The following is a 17,998-nucleotide window of genomic DNA, read 5'->3' on the forward strand; positions in this document are numbered from 1 at the left end:
GCCATTCCAAAACATTAACTTTATTCTTCTTTAACCATTCTTTGGTAGAACGACTTGTGTGCTTAGGGTTGTTGTCTTGCTGCATGACCCACCTTCTCTTGAGATTCAGTTCATGGACAGATGTCCTGACATTTTCCTTTAGAATTCTCTGATATAATTCAGAATTCATTGTTCCATCAATGAAGGCAAGCCGTCCTGGCCCAGATGCAGCAAAACAGGCCCAAACCATGATACTACCACCACCATGTTTCACAGATGGGATAAGGTTCTTATACTGGAATGCAGTGTTTTCCTTTCTCCAAACATAATGCTTTTCATTTAAACCAAAAAGTTCTATTTTGGTCTCATCCGTCCACAAAACATTCTTCCAATAGCCTTCTGGTTTGTCCACGTGATCTTCAGCAAACTGCAGATGAGCAGCAATGTTTTTTTTGGAGAGCAGTGGCTTTCTCCTTGCAACCCTGCCATGCACACCATTGTTGTTCAGTGTTCTCCTGATGGTGGACTCATGAACATGAACATTAGCCAATGTGAGAGAGGCCTTCAGTTGCTTAGAGGTTACCCTGGGGTCCTTTGTGACCTCGCCGACTATTACACACCTTGCTCTTGGAGTGATCTTTGTTGGTCGACCATTCCTGGGGAAGGTAACAATGGTCTTGAATTTCCTCCATTTGTACACAATCTGTTTGACTGTGGATTGGTGGAGTCCAAAAACTTTAGAGATGGTTTTGTAACCTTTTCCAGCCCGATGAGCATCAACAACTCTTTTTCTGAGGTCCTCAGAAATCTCCTTTGTTCGTGCCATGATACACTTCCACAAACACGTATTGTGAAGAACAGACTTTGATAGATCCTGTTCTTTAAATAACACAGGGTGTCCACTCACACCTGATTGGCATCCCATTGATTGAAAACACCGGACTCGAATTTCACCTTCAAACTAACTGCTAATCCCGGAGGTTCACATACTTTTGCCACTCACAAATATGTAATATTCGAGCATTTTCCTTAATAAATAAATGACCAAGTATAATATTTTTGTCTCATTTGTTTAACTGGTTTCTCTTTATCTACTTTTAGGACTTGAGTGAAAATCTGATGATGATTTAGGTCAAATTGATGCAGAAATATAGAAAATTCTAAAGGGTTCACAAACTTTCAAGCATAACTGTAGGGTCCACTTTAAGGAGTTAATCTGGAACACTTGATTCAAATTTGATGGAACTGAAGTGACGATAAATTCAGGGGTGAACTTACTTGTTCCACATGACAAATCAGCACTTCTGTCAGTTTAGATTATAAGAATGAAAACACCATGCCAAGTTTATGTGCCATTTGATCAAGTAGACCACCCTTATTTGCAGGCACTGTTTGTATAAATATCTAATGTTTGCATGTTCAAATAGAATGAAATAGTCAACAATTACCATGTGGTGTACTTACGTTTTCACAGGAGAATATATTTAAAGACCAACATTATGAAATTCTTGTTTACTGTGTTTGGATTACCTTCCCAAACCCCTCAGCATTTCTTCACCTCTCCTGTTAGCTGAAACCAGTTTTACCACAATGCACTGAGAGCGGAGGATACTCACCTCATCCAGCTGCAAGGTGGGATCAGCACTCTGCCTCTGGGTCTCATTCAAGTAAACGCACATGTAATCCCGCACCTTGTTCAGGTCAGTCGCCCAGCCTTCCTGAGGGGGGACACACCAGCAGTTAGAAGGAGTTAAAGCACTAAGAAGTCGCTATAAGGCTGTCAGAAATTCACATTTTCTAAAGAGCATTTAATCTACGAGTTTTCTTAGTTTTCTGGACATTCAGCAGCCCACTTTGGAAACCTCGTTCATTGCTTAACAATCAGACCCCATACTTTTAGTTTGAAACCTTGCTCAAGATTTAGATAATGTCATTTTTCTAGCATTTACTGCGCAATTGGATAACATGACTTGAATCAGGGTGGTCTGCAGCTTGACTAATTTTTAATGGCAAAATCCCCTGCTTACTAGAATAATATAATTAAGACATTTCAAAGATCATCACTTTCCAAAGCTAGGAAAATGGCCTATGGGAGGACATCCTGATACACACTATGAGAAGATCACACCCCAAATGACATGTTTCAGCTAACAGTTCTCCCCTGGCTGGGGTTCAAAGTTAGGTTTCTTGTCTGTTTTGTCCAATTTTGTGCATTTTAAACCCGAAACAACTGAATGTCTTGCAATGCTAAACATCAAGACAGGTTGAGTGGCAGATCACATGTGGGGGTTTTCTTGTACTGGTGAGTCAGGGGGCACCAGACCAAAAACAGATGCAGCCACCTGAATGTTTGAATGAAAGCAGACACCCCAACCTGTCATGAGACCCACTGTGTTGAATTACCTAAAATATATTCGCTCCTCCGAAACCCCCTCTTAAACGGTGATACAATAGGAAACAAATAGTTTTTTTTTTACCTCCTCTTTGCTCAATCAGCTGCTGGCTTGCTGCTGCCATGCTGCATGATCTGCATCTCGCGTGGCACTTCGAACAATTAAAAGCCTGGACAGTAGCTGTCCTACTCTTTGTCTTTTATTTCTGGCCCTGGGTGTAGTTAAATCTCTTGGCACTCTTGGTTAAGTTTCGTCTCGCGGGACGTGAGTTCTTGATATTTGTTAGTTTATATTTAAAAACGGAATAAGAATCTGAAAATCTATCAACATCACATTAAAGTTTGATAAATTCTGAAAAGAATGATACCAAACATATATGTGTAGGTTTTAAAATAAGCCAGATTTAAAGCGTGACAAAAAACGTGGCATAATAACGTGACATAAAATCGTTGCACAAAATCGTTGCTCTTTTAGGCTTAGAATTGTATATACAGTAATCCCTCGCTATATCGCGCTTCGACTTTCGCGGCTTCACTCCATCGTGGATTTTAAATGTAAGCATATCTAAATATATATCACTGATTTTTCGCTGGTTCGCTGATTTCTGCGGACAATGAGTCTTTTAATTTATGGTACATGCTTCCTCAGTTTGTTTGCCCAGTTGATTTCATACAAGGGACACTATTGGCGGATGACTTAGAAGCTACCCAATCAGAGCATGTATTACATATTAAATAAAACTCCTCAATGATACACGATATGCTTCCCGCGCGGTGCTTGATTGTTTGCTTTTCTCTATCTCTCTCACTCTCTCTGACATTCTCTGCGCCTGACGAAGGGGCTGTGAGCAGAGGGGCTGTTTGCACAGAAGCTGTTTGTTTAGAAGATACGGACGCTCCTCTAAAAAATGCCGCTTTATCGCGGTGCTTCGGCATACTTAAAAGCACGTATTGATTTTTTGATTGTTTGCTTTTCTCTCTCTCTCTCTGACATTCTCTGCTCCTGACAGCGCTCCTTTGAAGAGAAGATATGTTTGCATTCTTTTAATTGTGAGAAAGAACTGTCATCTCTGTCTTGTCATGGAGGACAGTTTAAACTTTTGACTAAAGGGTGTTATTTCATGTCAAGAGGGCTCTAATAATGTTAACAGTGTGGGAGAGTTTATAAGGGCTTAAAATATATAAAAATAACTATACAAACATATGGTTTCTACTTCATGGATTTTTATCTATCGCGGGGGGTTCTGGAACGCAACCCCTGCGATCGAGGAGGGATTACTGTATATATATATATATATATATATATAATAAAATGACTTAGGAACATTTATATTAGGCAGAGTGCCCAGTGAGGGCTGGGTGGTCTTTTGGCCTGGAGCCCCTATACATTTTGCACCCTGGCCATCTGTCCTTATCATTGAACTGTCATTTAGAATTAAAAAAAAAAACAATTCTTTATTTAAGGACTCTACTTCTCTTAATTATATATCTGTCTTTTGTAAGTGTGCATTATTTATTTATCTTTAATATACTATTTATTCATTATCATTATATTCTTAAATTATATTTTTTTTTTTTACATTTGTAAGCACTTCTAGCTTCAATCTTTGTATGAAAATGTGCTGTAGAAATAAATGTTGTTGCTGTTGTAGAAGAAAAACAAAATTAAAAGGGCAAAAACAAAAGAGAGTAGTCAAATAAGATTCCGTGACCAGGAAGACAAAAAGACCAAAATACCAAAACAAAGACCGTGAACAACACTTATAGCCAAAAATTGGTAGGAGTGAAAACAATGAACTACAAAATTTTCAAAAGTTTTCACACAGAATTCCTTTCCTTCCAAAAGTTTGGATGTCAACTGTATCGGCGCCACCACGTTTTATACACACAGCACAATGACGTCACGTGTCAAGTGATGCGAATCACACAAGCTGCAACCGCAGAGGCACAAAACAATAAACAGTTATGTCTAAAAGTAAATACTTTCTTTTTTAATATATGAGGACATGTCAAGATTTGATCGTTCTGAAATGGTGCCGGATGACCCAATTCAAAACATTATAAAAATAATACCATTAATTGTTATAGGAAACACAAAATCTAGGATTGTGAATGAGATCTGCCCTGAAGAAAGGGCTAACCCTAACTCTAACCCTAAATCTAATCCCAAAGATGAATCACGACTGTCAGGACTAGCAGACTGTGGACTCCTCATTCACAGGTTCATGTTCTTCAGGAATGTCAACTGGCCATATCTCAGTAATAACCTTAATGGACTTTCTAGTTTCATGATTTACTTTTGTTAAATGTTGTATGGTTTAAAAATAATAATTTAATTTGAGGGAATTAGAGGGTCAGCTCAGGTTGGACGTTTGAGAGACAAAGTCAGAGAGGTGAGATTGCGTTGGTTTGGACATGTGCAGAGGAGAGATGCTGGGTATATTTGGAGAAGGATGGTAAGGATGGAGCTGCCAGAAGAGAGAAAAAGAGAAAGGCCTAAGAGAAGGTTTATAAATGTGATGAGAGAGGACATGCAGGTGATGGGTGTGACAGAGGAAGATACAGAGGACAGGAAAAAATGGAAAAAGATGACCCGAAAGTCGAAGAAGAATTTGAGTGCATTAGCAATACAGCTGTAAGTATCTTTAAGAGTACCAAAGCTGTACTCAGAAGAGAGCGAAATATAAAAAAGAAAATGAAAAAATGATATGAATGACCTGTCCAGATTTGAGACTTCAAAACAGAGAACTAAATCATAAAAAAGAATGGCCAGTTAGATCCAGAAAGTCACGCTGTACAAGTCCCAGCAACCATGAACTATGGAGTTACACTTAACCCACAATTAAATTTGAATGAATGTGAACCCCTCAAAGCGGGGGAACTGCGTGGTCTGTGAGGCACAAGAGCAAACTACAAATGTTCAGCTAAAAAAAAAAAGGGGAGGATTCTATAAAACTGTAAAGTAAAACCCAAGACCACCAACAGCATACTTCATACATTAATCCCACCCTTCCCTCCTCCCATCTCTTAAATAAAATAAAAGGTGAAGCAGGCAAAGCAGGAGGCCGCAGCAGTGGGCGGGAAACTCCCGGGAGACTTGAAATACCTCCTGATCCAACTGGAGAAACTTCTGGAAGTCATGAAGAGTTATCTGGCACAGCTCGGGCCGATCCACATTCCTGTGGGGGAGAGCAGACACAAAGAATTCTTTCATTGAAGGCTTCTTTTTGTTTGGTCACTTTTTTTTCTGTTTTCTTATACTTTGCATTTGGACAGCGAGCCAGTGCATATTTCTCCTTATGATTACTGGAGACTCACAGCTAGTAGGGGGGGAATAAAAACAAAAATAAAAAAAGACTCCCTTCGGCAGAATTGCTAAGCAGGTGTAGCCATGGGATGACAAGAGCTGCCAGCAGAGGGCGACGGGGGTGAGCGCGTCTTTTAGGGACAAAGAGGTTCTTGACATTCAACAAATGGCATCTTAGGCTCACTGTTTTATTTGAAGATTTCATGCAGATTGGCAAATGGATAGGGGCGGCTCAGATGATGGAAGAACGAGTTTACCTGACAGTTAATAATGTGAACGTTTTTATATAAATAGCTCGGACTTTCAAATGCACTCCTAATATTCTCAAACCAATTCACACTGCCGTTTGGCTGAAATAGATTAACTAATTTGACTAAAAGGTACGTCTTTTGGAATGCAGTGGACAGCAGGACTCAACCCGGATTGTATTTGAACCCGGTGTCCTGGAGCTGTGAGGCTAAGCACTATGCCACCATGCTAATCCGACTAAGAGAAAAGGACCATTCATAAGCTCCACCAGGTGATTACAATAAAAGTGCTTTAACGGACATCCCCCCAAGTCTCATCATCACAGCAGATTGGAGACCCACAAGTTCAAAAGAAGAAGACAAGCAGACCTACCTGAGTGGGAAGGAGAGTTCAAGCTGTTCAATAATCTGAAAGAGAAACACAGAAGACCATCAAGCAATGTGAATGTTAACAATGACACTCGAGGAGCTACCCGATGGTTGTAACAGCAACATGGCGGGCCAAACTCTTTAAGTAAAATTCATTTCATAATTCTGAACTAAAGGAAATGTTGCAGATGCGCTTATGAAAGTGTAAATAATCATCCATTTTTTCTTTCCAAGAATTACTTATGAAATCACTTTGACAGAACATTATTTGTCCCCAGGGAGAAATTTGGCCCTTGTTATTTTCTGAACGGCGCCTCCCAACGGTGTTAGAAAACCCCGCACACATATGATATTCCGCTCAGCCTGTGTTGATGTCTACTTATGCCAGACGTCAAGCTTTTTGGACCCCGCTCCCTAATTCATGGCCCTCTAGACACTAACAAAAAACTCAATTGTAGGCCATTTTTGGACCAATGTTAGTGCAGGAAATTACGCCCGTAAGATAACAAGTAAAGCAATAGGTGTCTTCAGCAAAAAATTATCACAAGGGATTGGAGTTGTGCGTGACACATCCACAGACCCCCTAATGAGAGACGAGGGGCAAAAGTTAGTCCTTTTAACAAAACTTTCAAAAATCTGGGGACTGGTAATAGTGGCCTGTGGAGAGTTGCTTTATGCTGTTTTGAGGTGGCTGATCACAAATATGATCGTATTTTTGATATCTGAATCTTTACTGGTGGAGCCACTACCAGAAGGTTAAAAATGTGAGAGGTGGGGTATCGTTGTGATAGGTCAGTGATAATGAATCTGATGTCATTTTTTATTTGTGTTCCTTACTAGGGATTGAGCCCTCTATGGACAGAGGGTGAAACATGACACATTTCTATTACAACTGAGAATATTTAGATTTTAAACATTTCAGATATTTGATGCAACTGTTCTCACTTTTTATGGACTTCAACCTCATGAAGTAAGTTATTACATTTCTTATAACTTTACATTGAACAACACGACTTTGGCAGCTTAAGCTTGTTTAGATTTTTTTCCTTTTAAAGTTGTTTGCGAGCCTTGAGCCTGTGCTATAGCTATGGCTGCCAGTCTATCACAGGGCACCCACTGCCCTTCCCACCAGGCCAAATAATTCACATTTAACCCAGAATGAATGTCTTTGGAATGTGGAAGAAAGAAAATAAAGTGCTAGGAGGCAAAATCACATCCTGGAGCGAACAAGCAGGAGTGCCAGCCAGAGTGCCACAGTAATACCTATGCATAGCACATGGTGTTTGAAAAAAAGAAAAATAATAATAATCCAGGAATGATCTACAGGAATGACAACAATTTTAAAAGCAGTAATAAAACTAATGAAAAATGGCAGTATTGAAAATGGAACTGCTGATCTTTTAATTTGGACAGTTCTGGGGACCGGGGTTCAAGGCCAGCCTGATCACTGGCGCTGTCAACATGCTTTGCACATCCTCCTCACATGTGCTTTTTTTCTGGCAAAAAAATATTGTGTTGGGCTAATTCACTGCTTTGAATCAGACTGGTGTCCCATTAGGGCTTGGCTCCTGTTTTGCTTTTGATGCTGTTCAGATAGACTCTGTCTCCCTGGAGTTCTGCAGTGGAAAATAAAGACTTAGAAAATGGATGAATAAATCCATAAGAAAAGCTAAAACAAGCAATCTTCTTATATAATACGCTACCGTGGCTGTTCGTTTGTCTGTCCAGGATTTTAAATCACCTGTAGCGCACAAACCGTTTCACCTATAGACTTGAAATTTGGTACACATATACTACGTGACGTCTAGTATCCGCTTTCAGGGTGATGATTTTTATTACTCTTTGTATTTTTATTTTATTTTATTGTAGAATCAACTCTCGGCAGCGCACAGCAGAGAGACTGTGTGGCGCATGCGTATGGGCACCGTTCTCATTCCCTACCGCCTTCGCAGTCACTTCCCCTACTTCTTCATATCTTAAATCATTCTTGAGGCAGACTGAAGACTTAAGTGCCAGCTTAAGTGAAAAATGAACGAAAACGTACTATGTGATTGCAACCCAAAAACTAACTTAATCAGATTTAACATGAAAAGATGCTGATGAAAGAAGAGAGGCAGTGGGCCGCTAGGGTGGAGAAAAGAAGAGCTGCTCCGGAAACAGCAAGCGCATCAACCTCTGAGCAAACGAATGGTAAACGTGCAGAGAAAGAAAGAGGATGAAAACTAGGAATGTTCAAGTCAAGTGTATTCACTGCATGTTATCGTGCAGTACGCCGTTAATGGTATAATTCATATCATATCATAAAATATAATATAATATAATATTAATGGAGGGTGGCACGGTGGTGCAGTGGTAGCGCTGCTGCCTCGTAGTTAGGAGACCTGAGTTAATTTCCCGGGTCCTCTCTGCATGGAGTTTGCATCTTCTCCCCGTGTCTGCGTGGGTTTCCTTCCACAGTCCAAAGACATGCAGGTTAGGTGGATTGGCGATCCTAAATAGTGTGTGTGCCCTGCGGTGGGTCGGCACCCCGCCTGGAGATTTGTTCCTGTCTTGCGCCCTGCGTTGGCTGGGATTGGCTCCAGCAGACCCCTGTGACCCTGTGTTAGGGTATAGCAGGTTGGATAATGGATGAATGGATAATATTAATAATAACTCATTACATTTATATAGCACTTTTTCTCAGTACTCAAAGCGCTATCCACACAGGGAGGAACCGGGAAGCGAACCCCCAATCTTCCACAGTCTCCTTACTGCAAAGCAGCAGCACTAGCACTGCGCCACCTCTGAGGATTAATTAATGTCTGTATGTGTGTCCAGTGCCTTCAAGCAATCTGATTGGTCAGTTTTGCTAAAGTTCCAAGCAAGGGAGGTGGACTCACACAAGGATATCGAGGAAAGGCGTAGGAACAATGCTGAGATTAATCTTGAACAATGAAAACTATTTGAAAGAATACCAAAGACATTTTCACAGCAGGTAATGGAGGCCCAGTGACAGTCAAAAAGCAGACAGGAGATGAGCAACATTCCTCAAAATGACAGTGCCTGAGAAGCAGGCTTTACGAGAATGTGGTCTAGAGAGGAAACACCGGGCAAGAGAGGTTGAGTCACACAAGGATAGTGAAGAAAGGTGTAGGACAAACGCTGAAGGTACACATAAGACAAAAGATGTCAACTTCACATATTTTCTATTATTAATTCTATGACAAACTTCTGACAAGTAACATAGCTGGTATAATATAATATAATCTACTCTCTCTCTATATATATATATATAAACTCATAAACCTAAAAGTTCAATGATTTTGTTCAATGAATTTATTTGACGTTTTTATGTGACTTTTTTGTCACACTTTACTCAGGCTTATTTTAAAACCTACATATATATGTTTGGTATCATTCTTTTCAAACTTTCTCGAACTTTAATGTGATGTTGTTAGATTTTCAGATTGTTATTCCATTTTTAAATTGTAAACTAAAAAATATCAAGAACTCACGTCCTGCGAGATGAGACTTTGTGCCAAGAGATTTAACCACGCCTGGGGCCGGAAATAAAAGACAAAGAGTAGATGACAAAGACAGCTGCTGTACATGCTTTTAAATGTTTGAAATGCCGTGTGAGATGCAGATCACGTGGCACGGCAGCAGCAGCAGCAAGGCAGCAGCTGATTGAGCAAAGAGGAGGTAAAAAATAACTGTATTTGTTTCACATTGTATCACCGTTTAAGAGAGGGTTTCATAGGAGCGACGGTGTCTCTTTGGGGTGCATTCAGCCCCCCTCTTCACAACACGAGTGGCAGAGATGTGAAGTTGGTGGCGTTTAGTGCAGGCTGGGGGGGTTGGTGAGCAAAGCGAGCAGGAAGTGAACCCCCTAGTGCATACTGTATATATAATATATCCATCCATCCATCCATTTTCTAACCCGCTGAATCCAAATAAAGGGTCACGGGGGTCTGCTGGAGCCAGTCCCAGCCAACACAGGGCACAAGGCAAGAACCAATCCTGGGCAGGGTGCCAACCTACCACAGGACACACACAAACACACACCAAGGCCAATTTAGAATCGCCAATCCACCTAACCTGCATGTCTTTGGATTGTGGGAGGAAACCCACGCAGACACGGGGAGAACATGCAAACTCCACGAGGGAGGACCCGGGAAGCGAACCCGGGTCTCCTAACTGCGAGGCAGCAGCGCTACCACTGCGCCACCATGTCGCCAAATAATATAATATAATATAATATAATATAATATAATATAATATAATATAATATAATATAATATAATATAATATAATATAATATAATATAAGTGCTGCACGTTTGGGCTGACAAGTAAGTATTTCAGTGAATGCTACTATTAATGACACAAGAGTAGAGTAGAGAACAGCAGACAGTCTGGGGAAGCAAGGAATAGATTTAATATGGCAGCTGATGTCAAAGATCTATTATGAAAAGAAAATGTCAAATCAATGGAGAAACCGTGTGATTGCGCAAATATATAAGAAGAAGAGAAATCTCCAGCACTGTGGAAATTTAGCAGATATAAAGCTGATATCACATATAATGGAATAATGAGAAATGATAATAGATAAAACACTGAGAAGAGAGATGGAGTTGGGGGAAGAACAGTTGCTTATGCCAGGAACTGGTGCAAAAAATGAGATTTTCACCTTGAGACAGATTATGGAAAAATATAGACAGAAGCAGAAAGGACAACACATGGTATTCATAGATTTTGAGATTCCTGGCATGAAATGTGTAATTGTATGAGAGAAAATGGAGTACCTGAGAATTATGTAAGGATAGTGAAGGATAGGATGCCTACACACAAGTAAGAAGTAGCTCAGGAATAACAGATGGATTTGCAGTTAAGGCTGGGTTACATCAAGGACTATCATTAGGCACTTATCATTTTAATGTTATTAGTAGGGGAAAAATAGATTAGGCCCCTTTAATGCTTGCTGTTTGGCGATGACATTGTGCAATGGAGCACCACTAGTAACAAACTGGAGCAGTGGAGAAGAACTATGGAGGACAGAGGCCTTAAGATTGGTAGGAAAAACACAAAAACCTCAAACTACTGCAAGCAGCCATTTGACTGTCATGGCACACAACCAGCCTGCACAGTGGAATGGTGAGCAGCCAGTAACAGAGGCTGTGTAGACAAGGCTTTAAAGACAATACAACAATATGCAAAATGTCCCATTGCTTTTTAGAGCAAATGACAAGCAACACTTCATTGCATGTTTTATGACTGCCATCTACTATTTACTGAGTATTCCTGTTGTGTAAAATTTTATATTTCTATTGTAAATGATTTATTAATTATGCATTCATAATGCCTCGCTGTGACTGTGACTGCTCTTTTTATGTTAAGTCAAGTCTTTGACTTTTTTTTTTTAATCTTTTCAGGTCTCTTTCCTTTTTAGTCATTATGGTGTGTATTTGACAGTGGGGTTGTTGCTTTTAATAATATAATATTGGTAACACTTTAATTTAGGTACTGGAAATATGTGACTATTACACTTCTTTGAGTCTTCATAACACTTACAGAACATCAGTAAAGTGTCTGTTCATCTCTGCAATGTGACCGACTAACAAAACTTCACTTTGGAGTCGTCTGAGGTGGCTTCACTGAGACACACTAAATATGGAGTATCAAGAGAAATGTAAGACCTGTGAATCCGTCATGTCACACAGCACTGAGATGAATAACCTGTCTACTATCTATCTATCTATCTATCTATCTATCTATCTATCTATCTATCTATCTAGCAATCATATAGTGCCTTTCTTATCTATCTATCTATCTATCTATCTTTCTATGCTGTATGTACTCTAGTCATCAGTTATTGATTTTCTTGTCAAGGTGTTGTTACATAAAATTACCTAACGTGTTACTATAATCTTTATTTATACATGCATTTTTGAGCTTCTGTGAAATCTCAAATTTCCTTTCCTATCTATCTATCTATCTATCTATCTATCTATCTATCTATCTATCTATCTATCTATCTATCTATCTATCTATCTATCTATCTATCTGCCTTTCTATCTATCTATCTATCAATCCTATAGTGCCTTTCCTATCGTTTATCTATCTATCATATAGTGCCTTTCCCATCTATCTATCTATCTATCCTATAGTGCCTTTCCTATAAATCTATCCTATAGTGCCTTTCCTATAAATCTATCCTATAGTGCCTTTCCTATCTATCCTATAGTGCCTTTCCTATCTATCTATCTATCTATCTATCTATCTATCTATCTATCTATCTATCTATCATATAGTGCATTTCCTATCTATCTATCTATCTAGTAACTTTTCTTTATTCTTCAGTTGCCTATACATGTCAACGCTGCTTCAATTAAGAATACCAGAATATATGGCACGAGAAGTTAGGAAGTGTAGATATAAACAGAAGCTCAAACAGAATGATACACACCAAGTTACACCAAAACAGAATTTAAACAAACAAATCTCTTTTACTTACAGCTCTCTGGGCATCAAACATGAGGTTCTTATAAAGTTGGGTGAAGTGATTGAAGGTCAACTCCGAACGGGCCTCCACCTCCTAGAGAAACAGACAGGTGCAGCAAGAGAGAAGAGATCAAATGCTTATGGAGTATAGTACACACACACGTCATACATCTTCTGTTTTCTACCATAGCACAAGAACAATCACAAGCCTCCACTCGAACGATAAATCACCCAGCCTTTCAGTCTGAGCCATGAACCGATGAATGACATTACCTACCTGTACGGCATCTCAAACCATTAAAGTAATGTAGAAAGAAAGAAAAACATTGACAGTAAAACATTCTTTATGCAAGTAGCCAGTAAAGCAGGAATGCAGAAAATAAAAAAATGATAATAATCAATATGGAATGCTCCAAACAGCACTTTCATGTAAATTTCACTTTTCAGCTGATACGACAAGAAAATCATTCAACAGGAGATTTTGCAATATAATACTGATAGTGTTGTTTAAAAATATTCCATCAAGTACAGCAACTTATATAGTATTTATTATGTACAAAACTAAATCTAGAGTAAAATGAACAAGACATTGAATGAAGTGATCAACTTAAATAGATTTTTATTTGAATTTAAACACCTTGGGTTACAGGAAGTAAACAATCCTCAAAGACAGACAGACAGATTGGTAAAGGGTGGCTAATGTCGACCTTTAAAGAACTACTGTGAGGTGTGCAGTGGGTGTAAAAAAAATCACCCCCTTCAAAATATTCAATGCAATGAAGACAAATGCAAACAAATACTTTTTCCAGCTGTATTTACTCAATCCAACTTATAACAGACAAGTGAAACAGCAACAGTTAAAAAAAAAATAAAAACAAAAAAACAGAATCACTGAGATGATTAAAGGATCAGCCCCTGTGTCAGTACTTTGTGGATCCACCTTTTGCTTTGATTCCAGCCATGAGTCTTTTGGGATTTTTCTCTACCAACTTTGCACATCTAAACTGTGTGATATTTGCCCACTCGTCTTTACGGAGTTGTTCAAGCTCAGTCACATTGGATGGGTGACCATTGTTGGACTGAAATCTTCAAGTATTTTCCACAGATTTTCAGTCTCTGACTCGGCCATGCAAGGACATTCACCTTTTTCTCCTTCAGCCACCATGTGGTCAACTTTGCTGTGTGCTTCGGGTCATTGTGATGTTGGAAGGTGAAACTTCTTCCCATTGACAACTTTGTGGCAGAGGGCAGCAGGTATTCCTCAAAGGTTTGACTGTGTTTTGCCCCATCCATGTTTCCTTCTACCCTAACGAGAGCCCCAGTACCTGCTGCACAGAAACAGCCCCACAGCAGGATGCTAGCACCGCAATGCTTTACTATAGATACTGTATGTTGTGTTCTTTGGGTGCTTAGCCATATTGGTTTTCCACCACATATACAGTTTGTCGTTGATGCCAAATAGTTTGATTTTGGTCTCATCTGACCATAACACCTTTTTGCACTTGTCCTCAGAATCTTCAAGGATTGTTTTGACAATCCCCTCAATGGGGACTTAATGTGGCCTTTCTTGAGGAGTGGATTTTTTTATTGCGACCCTCCCATAAAGGCCACATTTGTGGAGTATTTGTGATCTCGTTGTCACATGGACACAATGACCACTGTGGAAACCGTACCCCCAACACAGACAGACCGACACCAGGATGTATGAAACACGCTATTTATTTTTCCTTTACTGCACCACAATGCCTTCTCTCATCAACTCTTTCCTTTCTTCTTCTTTCACCAACTCTTTCCTTTCTTCTTCTTCTTTCTCCTCTTCTTTCACCAACTCTTTCCTTTCTTCTTCTTTTTTCTTTTCTTCTTTCTCTCTCTTTCTCTTGGACCTCCTCCTCCTCCTCCTCATCCTCACAAGCTTCGTCTCCTTCCTCCCAACTCTGGCTCCCTGTCTGGAAGGAGGCGGCTCCTTTTATCAGGACCCGGATGAGTCCCAGGTGCTCCCCTTGACGTCACTTCCTGGTGTGGCGGAAGTGTCAGGAAAGCCCCTGGAAGCACTCCGGTCGTCTTAGAACCGTTTCCGGGAGCACTTCCTGGTATGGCGGAAATGTTGCCATCCAGGACTCCCCAACTGACCGGGCACCCCCTGGCGGTGGCCACATCCTCACACGGGCATCCTAGCTCCGTCTCTGTGGCCCCCAAATAGACCCGGGCGGCTGCCCTCTCGTGGCCGAGGAGAAGTATTGTCCCCGTACATCTCTGACACCACTCTTGGCCAAAAAATCCTGTAACGTGTTTCACAGCTGCCAAAGGCCTCTTGGTAGCCTCTCTATTAAGTTTGGAGGGATGGCCTGATCCGGGAGGGTCCTAGTAGTACCAGACACTTTCCACTTCTTGATTATGGACTTGACTGGGCTTCTAGGGACTGATAAAGCCTTTAAATTTTTTTGTATCCATCACCTGACTTGTTCCTGTCCACAACTTCATCCCTGGGATCTTTTGAAAGTTGATTGTTTGCTTTCAGTTGCATTTCCAAGCCCTGGAATGCTCCAGCAATAGCTTAACCAATCAGAATGATTATAGCTGATCACAGTGGAAGCCAATTAGCTTGGTGGGCAATGGAGAAGGCGATTACTTACACCTGACTGAGTATTTTTAGGAGGAGGGTAATCATTTAACGATCTCAGTAATTCTTGTTTTTCTTTTTTTATTTTTTTCTGAACTGTTATTATATCTTTCACCCTGCTGCATGCGTTTGGGAAAGCAGATCATAACCTGGTTCTGCTTCAGCCTCAGCCTCACTACAAACCAAGAGTGAAGGCGCTACCTCCAACCACATGATCATTCAGGAAGTGGTCCTCTGAGGCAGAGCAGGCTGGAACTGGGAGTCCTCTACAGCGCATCTTTAACCTGAGCCTGGAACAGGGGAGAGTGCCGAGGCTTTGGAAAACATCTTGTATCACCCCTGTCCCAAAGGTATCATGTCCTAGTGAGCTGAATGACTTCTGGCCTGTTGCTTTGACGTCACATGTGATGAAGACCATGGAGCAGCTGCTGCTTCACCACCTGAGGCCATAGGTCCGCTACGCCCTCGACCCTCTGCAGTTTGCAAACCAGGAGAAGGTGGGAGCGGAGGATGCCATCATCTATATGCTACACCGATCCCTCTCCCACTTGGACAGATGCAGTGGTGCTGTAAGAATTATGTTTTTGGACGTCTCTAGCACCTTCAACACCATCCAACCTAATAATAATAATAATACATTTTATTTATAATGCACTTTATATTTGGAACAAATCCCAAAGTGCAACAAAATTAATTTGACCCGAAAGCTTTGATAAAAAGATAAGTTTTAAGACCAGATTTAAAAGCATCAACAGTCTGTGGCGTCCTCAGATATTCAGGGAGAGCATTCCACAGCCTGGGTGCAGCTGAGCAAAAAGCTCGATCTCTAATGGTATTAGGTCTAGTCTTAGGAGTTTTCAAAAGATGTACTGATGCAGAGCAAAGGTTGCGTGTAGACATATGTAAAGAAATAAGTTCTCTGAGGTAGGGAGGGGCATCCCCATAAATACACTGGTGGGTAAGAAGGGCAACCTTGTAATCAATTCTAAATGAAACAGGGAGCCAATGAAGAGATTTAAGAATGGGCATAATATGATCGTATTTACGCCCTCTCATCAGGATCCTAGCAGCACTGTTCTGAATATACTGCAGCTTTTGAAGGGTTTTTCCAGTAGTCCCAATAAGAAGTGCATTGCAGAAGTCCAGCCTGGAGGAGACAAACGCATGGGCTAACTTTTCTGCATCAGCAAACGTGAGTGCTGGACGCAGTTTTGCTATATTCCTGAGGTGAAAATAAGACGTTTTACACAGATGTTTGACATGAGACTCATACGTCAAATGAGAATCCATTTTAACCCCAAGGTTTATAACAGATGTTGACAATGGGATATCCTAACTCGAAAAGGTAATACTGGTGATGTTAGACGACCTAACCTGGTGTGGGGGTGCCTACTAAAATAGCTTCAGTCTTAGAGCTGTTCAGCTGCAGGAAATTTTGCTTCATCCATGACTTTATCTCCTCCAAACAGATGGTCAAAGTGGATGATAGCAGAGTAGACGAGGAGGTTGAATTTATCCTGAGATAGAGCTGGGTATCATCTGCATAGCAATGAAATAAAATACCATGCTGGCTGATGATACAGCCCATGGGAAGCATATACAATATAAACAAAATAGGACCGAGCACAGAGCCCTGAGGAACACCACAGGTAACTTGGTGTATAGCGGATTTAGCCTCTCCCAGGGCAACATACTCTGTTCTTTCAGAAAGATAAGATGAAAACCAGTTATAAACAGTGTCAGAGAAACCAACAGTGTGTCGTAATCTGTGAAGCAAAATGTTGTGATCAACAGTATCAAAGGCCGATGACAAGTCCAACAGGATGAGAAGTGATGGAAAACCAGCATCAGCCGACATCAGCAGGTCATTCGTGACTCTAACCAGAGCTGTTTCCACGCTATGGCAGGGGCGGAAACCAGACTGGAATTTCTCAAACAAATTATTTTGTTTTAGATGAGACTGAAGCTGTACAGCAATTACTTTTTCCAGTACCTATGCTCCTTAGGGACAAGCTGACAGAGATGGGAGTAGATTCATACCTGGTGGCATGGATCGTGGACTATCTTACAGACAGACCTCAGTATGTACGTCTTGGGTCCTGCTGGTCTGACATTGTGGTCAGCAACACAGGAGCGCAGCAGGGGACTGTACTTTCTCTGGTCCTGTTCAGACTATATACATCAGACTTCCAATATGACTCGGAGTCCTGCCACGTGCAAAAGTTCGCTGATGACACTGCTATTGTGGGCTGCATCAGGAGTGGGCAGGAGGAGGAGTATAGGAAGCTAATCAAAGACTTTGTTAAATGGTGCGACTCAAACCACTTACATCTTAACACCAGCAAAACCAAGGAGCTGGTGGTGGATTTTAGGAGGCCCAGACCCTCCTGGACCCCGTGATCATCAGAGGTGACTGTGCAGAGGGTGCAGACCTATAAATACCTGGGAGTGCAGCTGGATGATAAATTGGACTGGACTGCCAATACTGATGCTCTGTGCAAGAGAGGACAGAGCCGACTATACTTCCTTAGAAGGCTGGCGTCCTTCAACATCTGCAATAAGATGCTGCAGATGTTCTATCAGACGGTTGTGGCGAGTGCCCTC

General features: G+C 40.8%; 1 protein-coding gene across 2 annotated transcripts in view; it reads right to left on the reverse strand.

Annotated features, from left to right (window-relative positions):
- The window catches only part of LOC120529699 (1-phosphatidylinositol 4,5-bisphosphate phosphodiesterase gamma-1-like), a 224,286-nt gene that overhangs the window by 79,195 nt on the left and 127,093 nt on the right, over positions 1-17,998 (reverse strand). For both annotated transcript variants that reach the window (XM_039753754.1, XM_039753755.1), the window contains exons 6-9: positions 12,788-12,868; positions 6,300-6,334; positions 5,478-5,550; positions 1,596-1,697 (exon numbers count right to left, since the gene is read on the reverse strand). In XM_039753754.1, coding sequence (XP_039609688.1) covers positions 1,596-1,697; positions 5,478-5,550; positions 6,300-6,334; positions 12,788-12,868 — 291 coding nt within the window. The remainder of the gene's footprint in view (positions 1-1,595; positions 1,698-5,477; positions 5,551-6,299; positions 6,335-12,787; positions 12,869-17,998) is intronic.

This window comes from Polypterus senegalus, chromosome 5 (assembly GCF_016835505.1).
Source record: "Polypterus senegalus isolate Bchr_013 chromosome 5, ASM1683550v1, whole genome shotgun sequence".
Classification (NCBI taxonomy): domain Eukaryota; kingdom Metazoa; phylum Chordata; class Cladistia; order Polypteriformes; family Polypteridae; genus Polypterus; species Polypterus senegalus.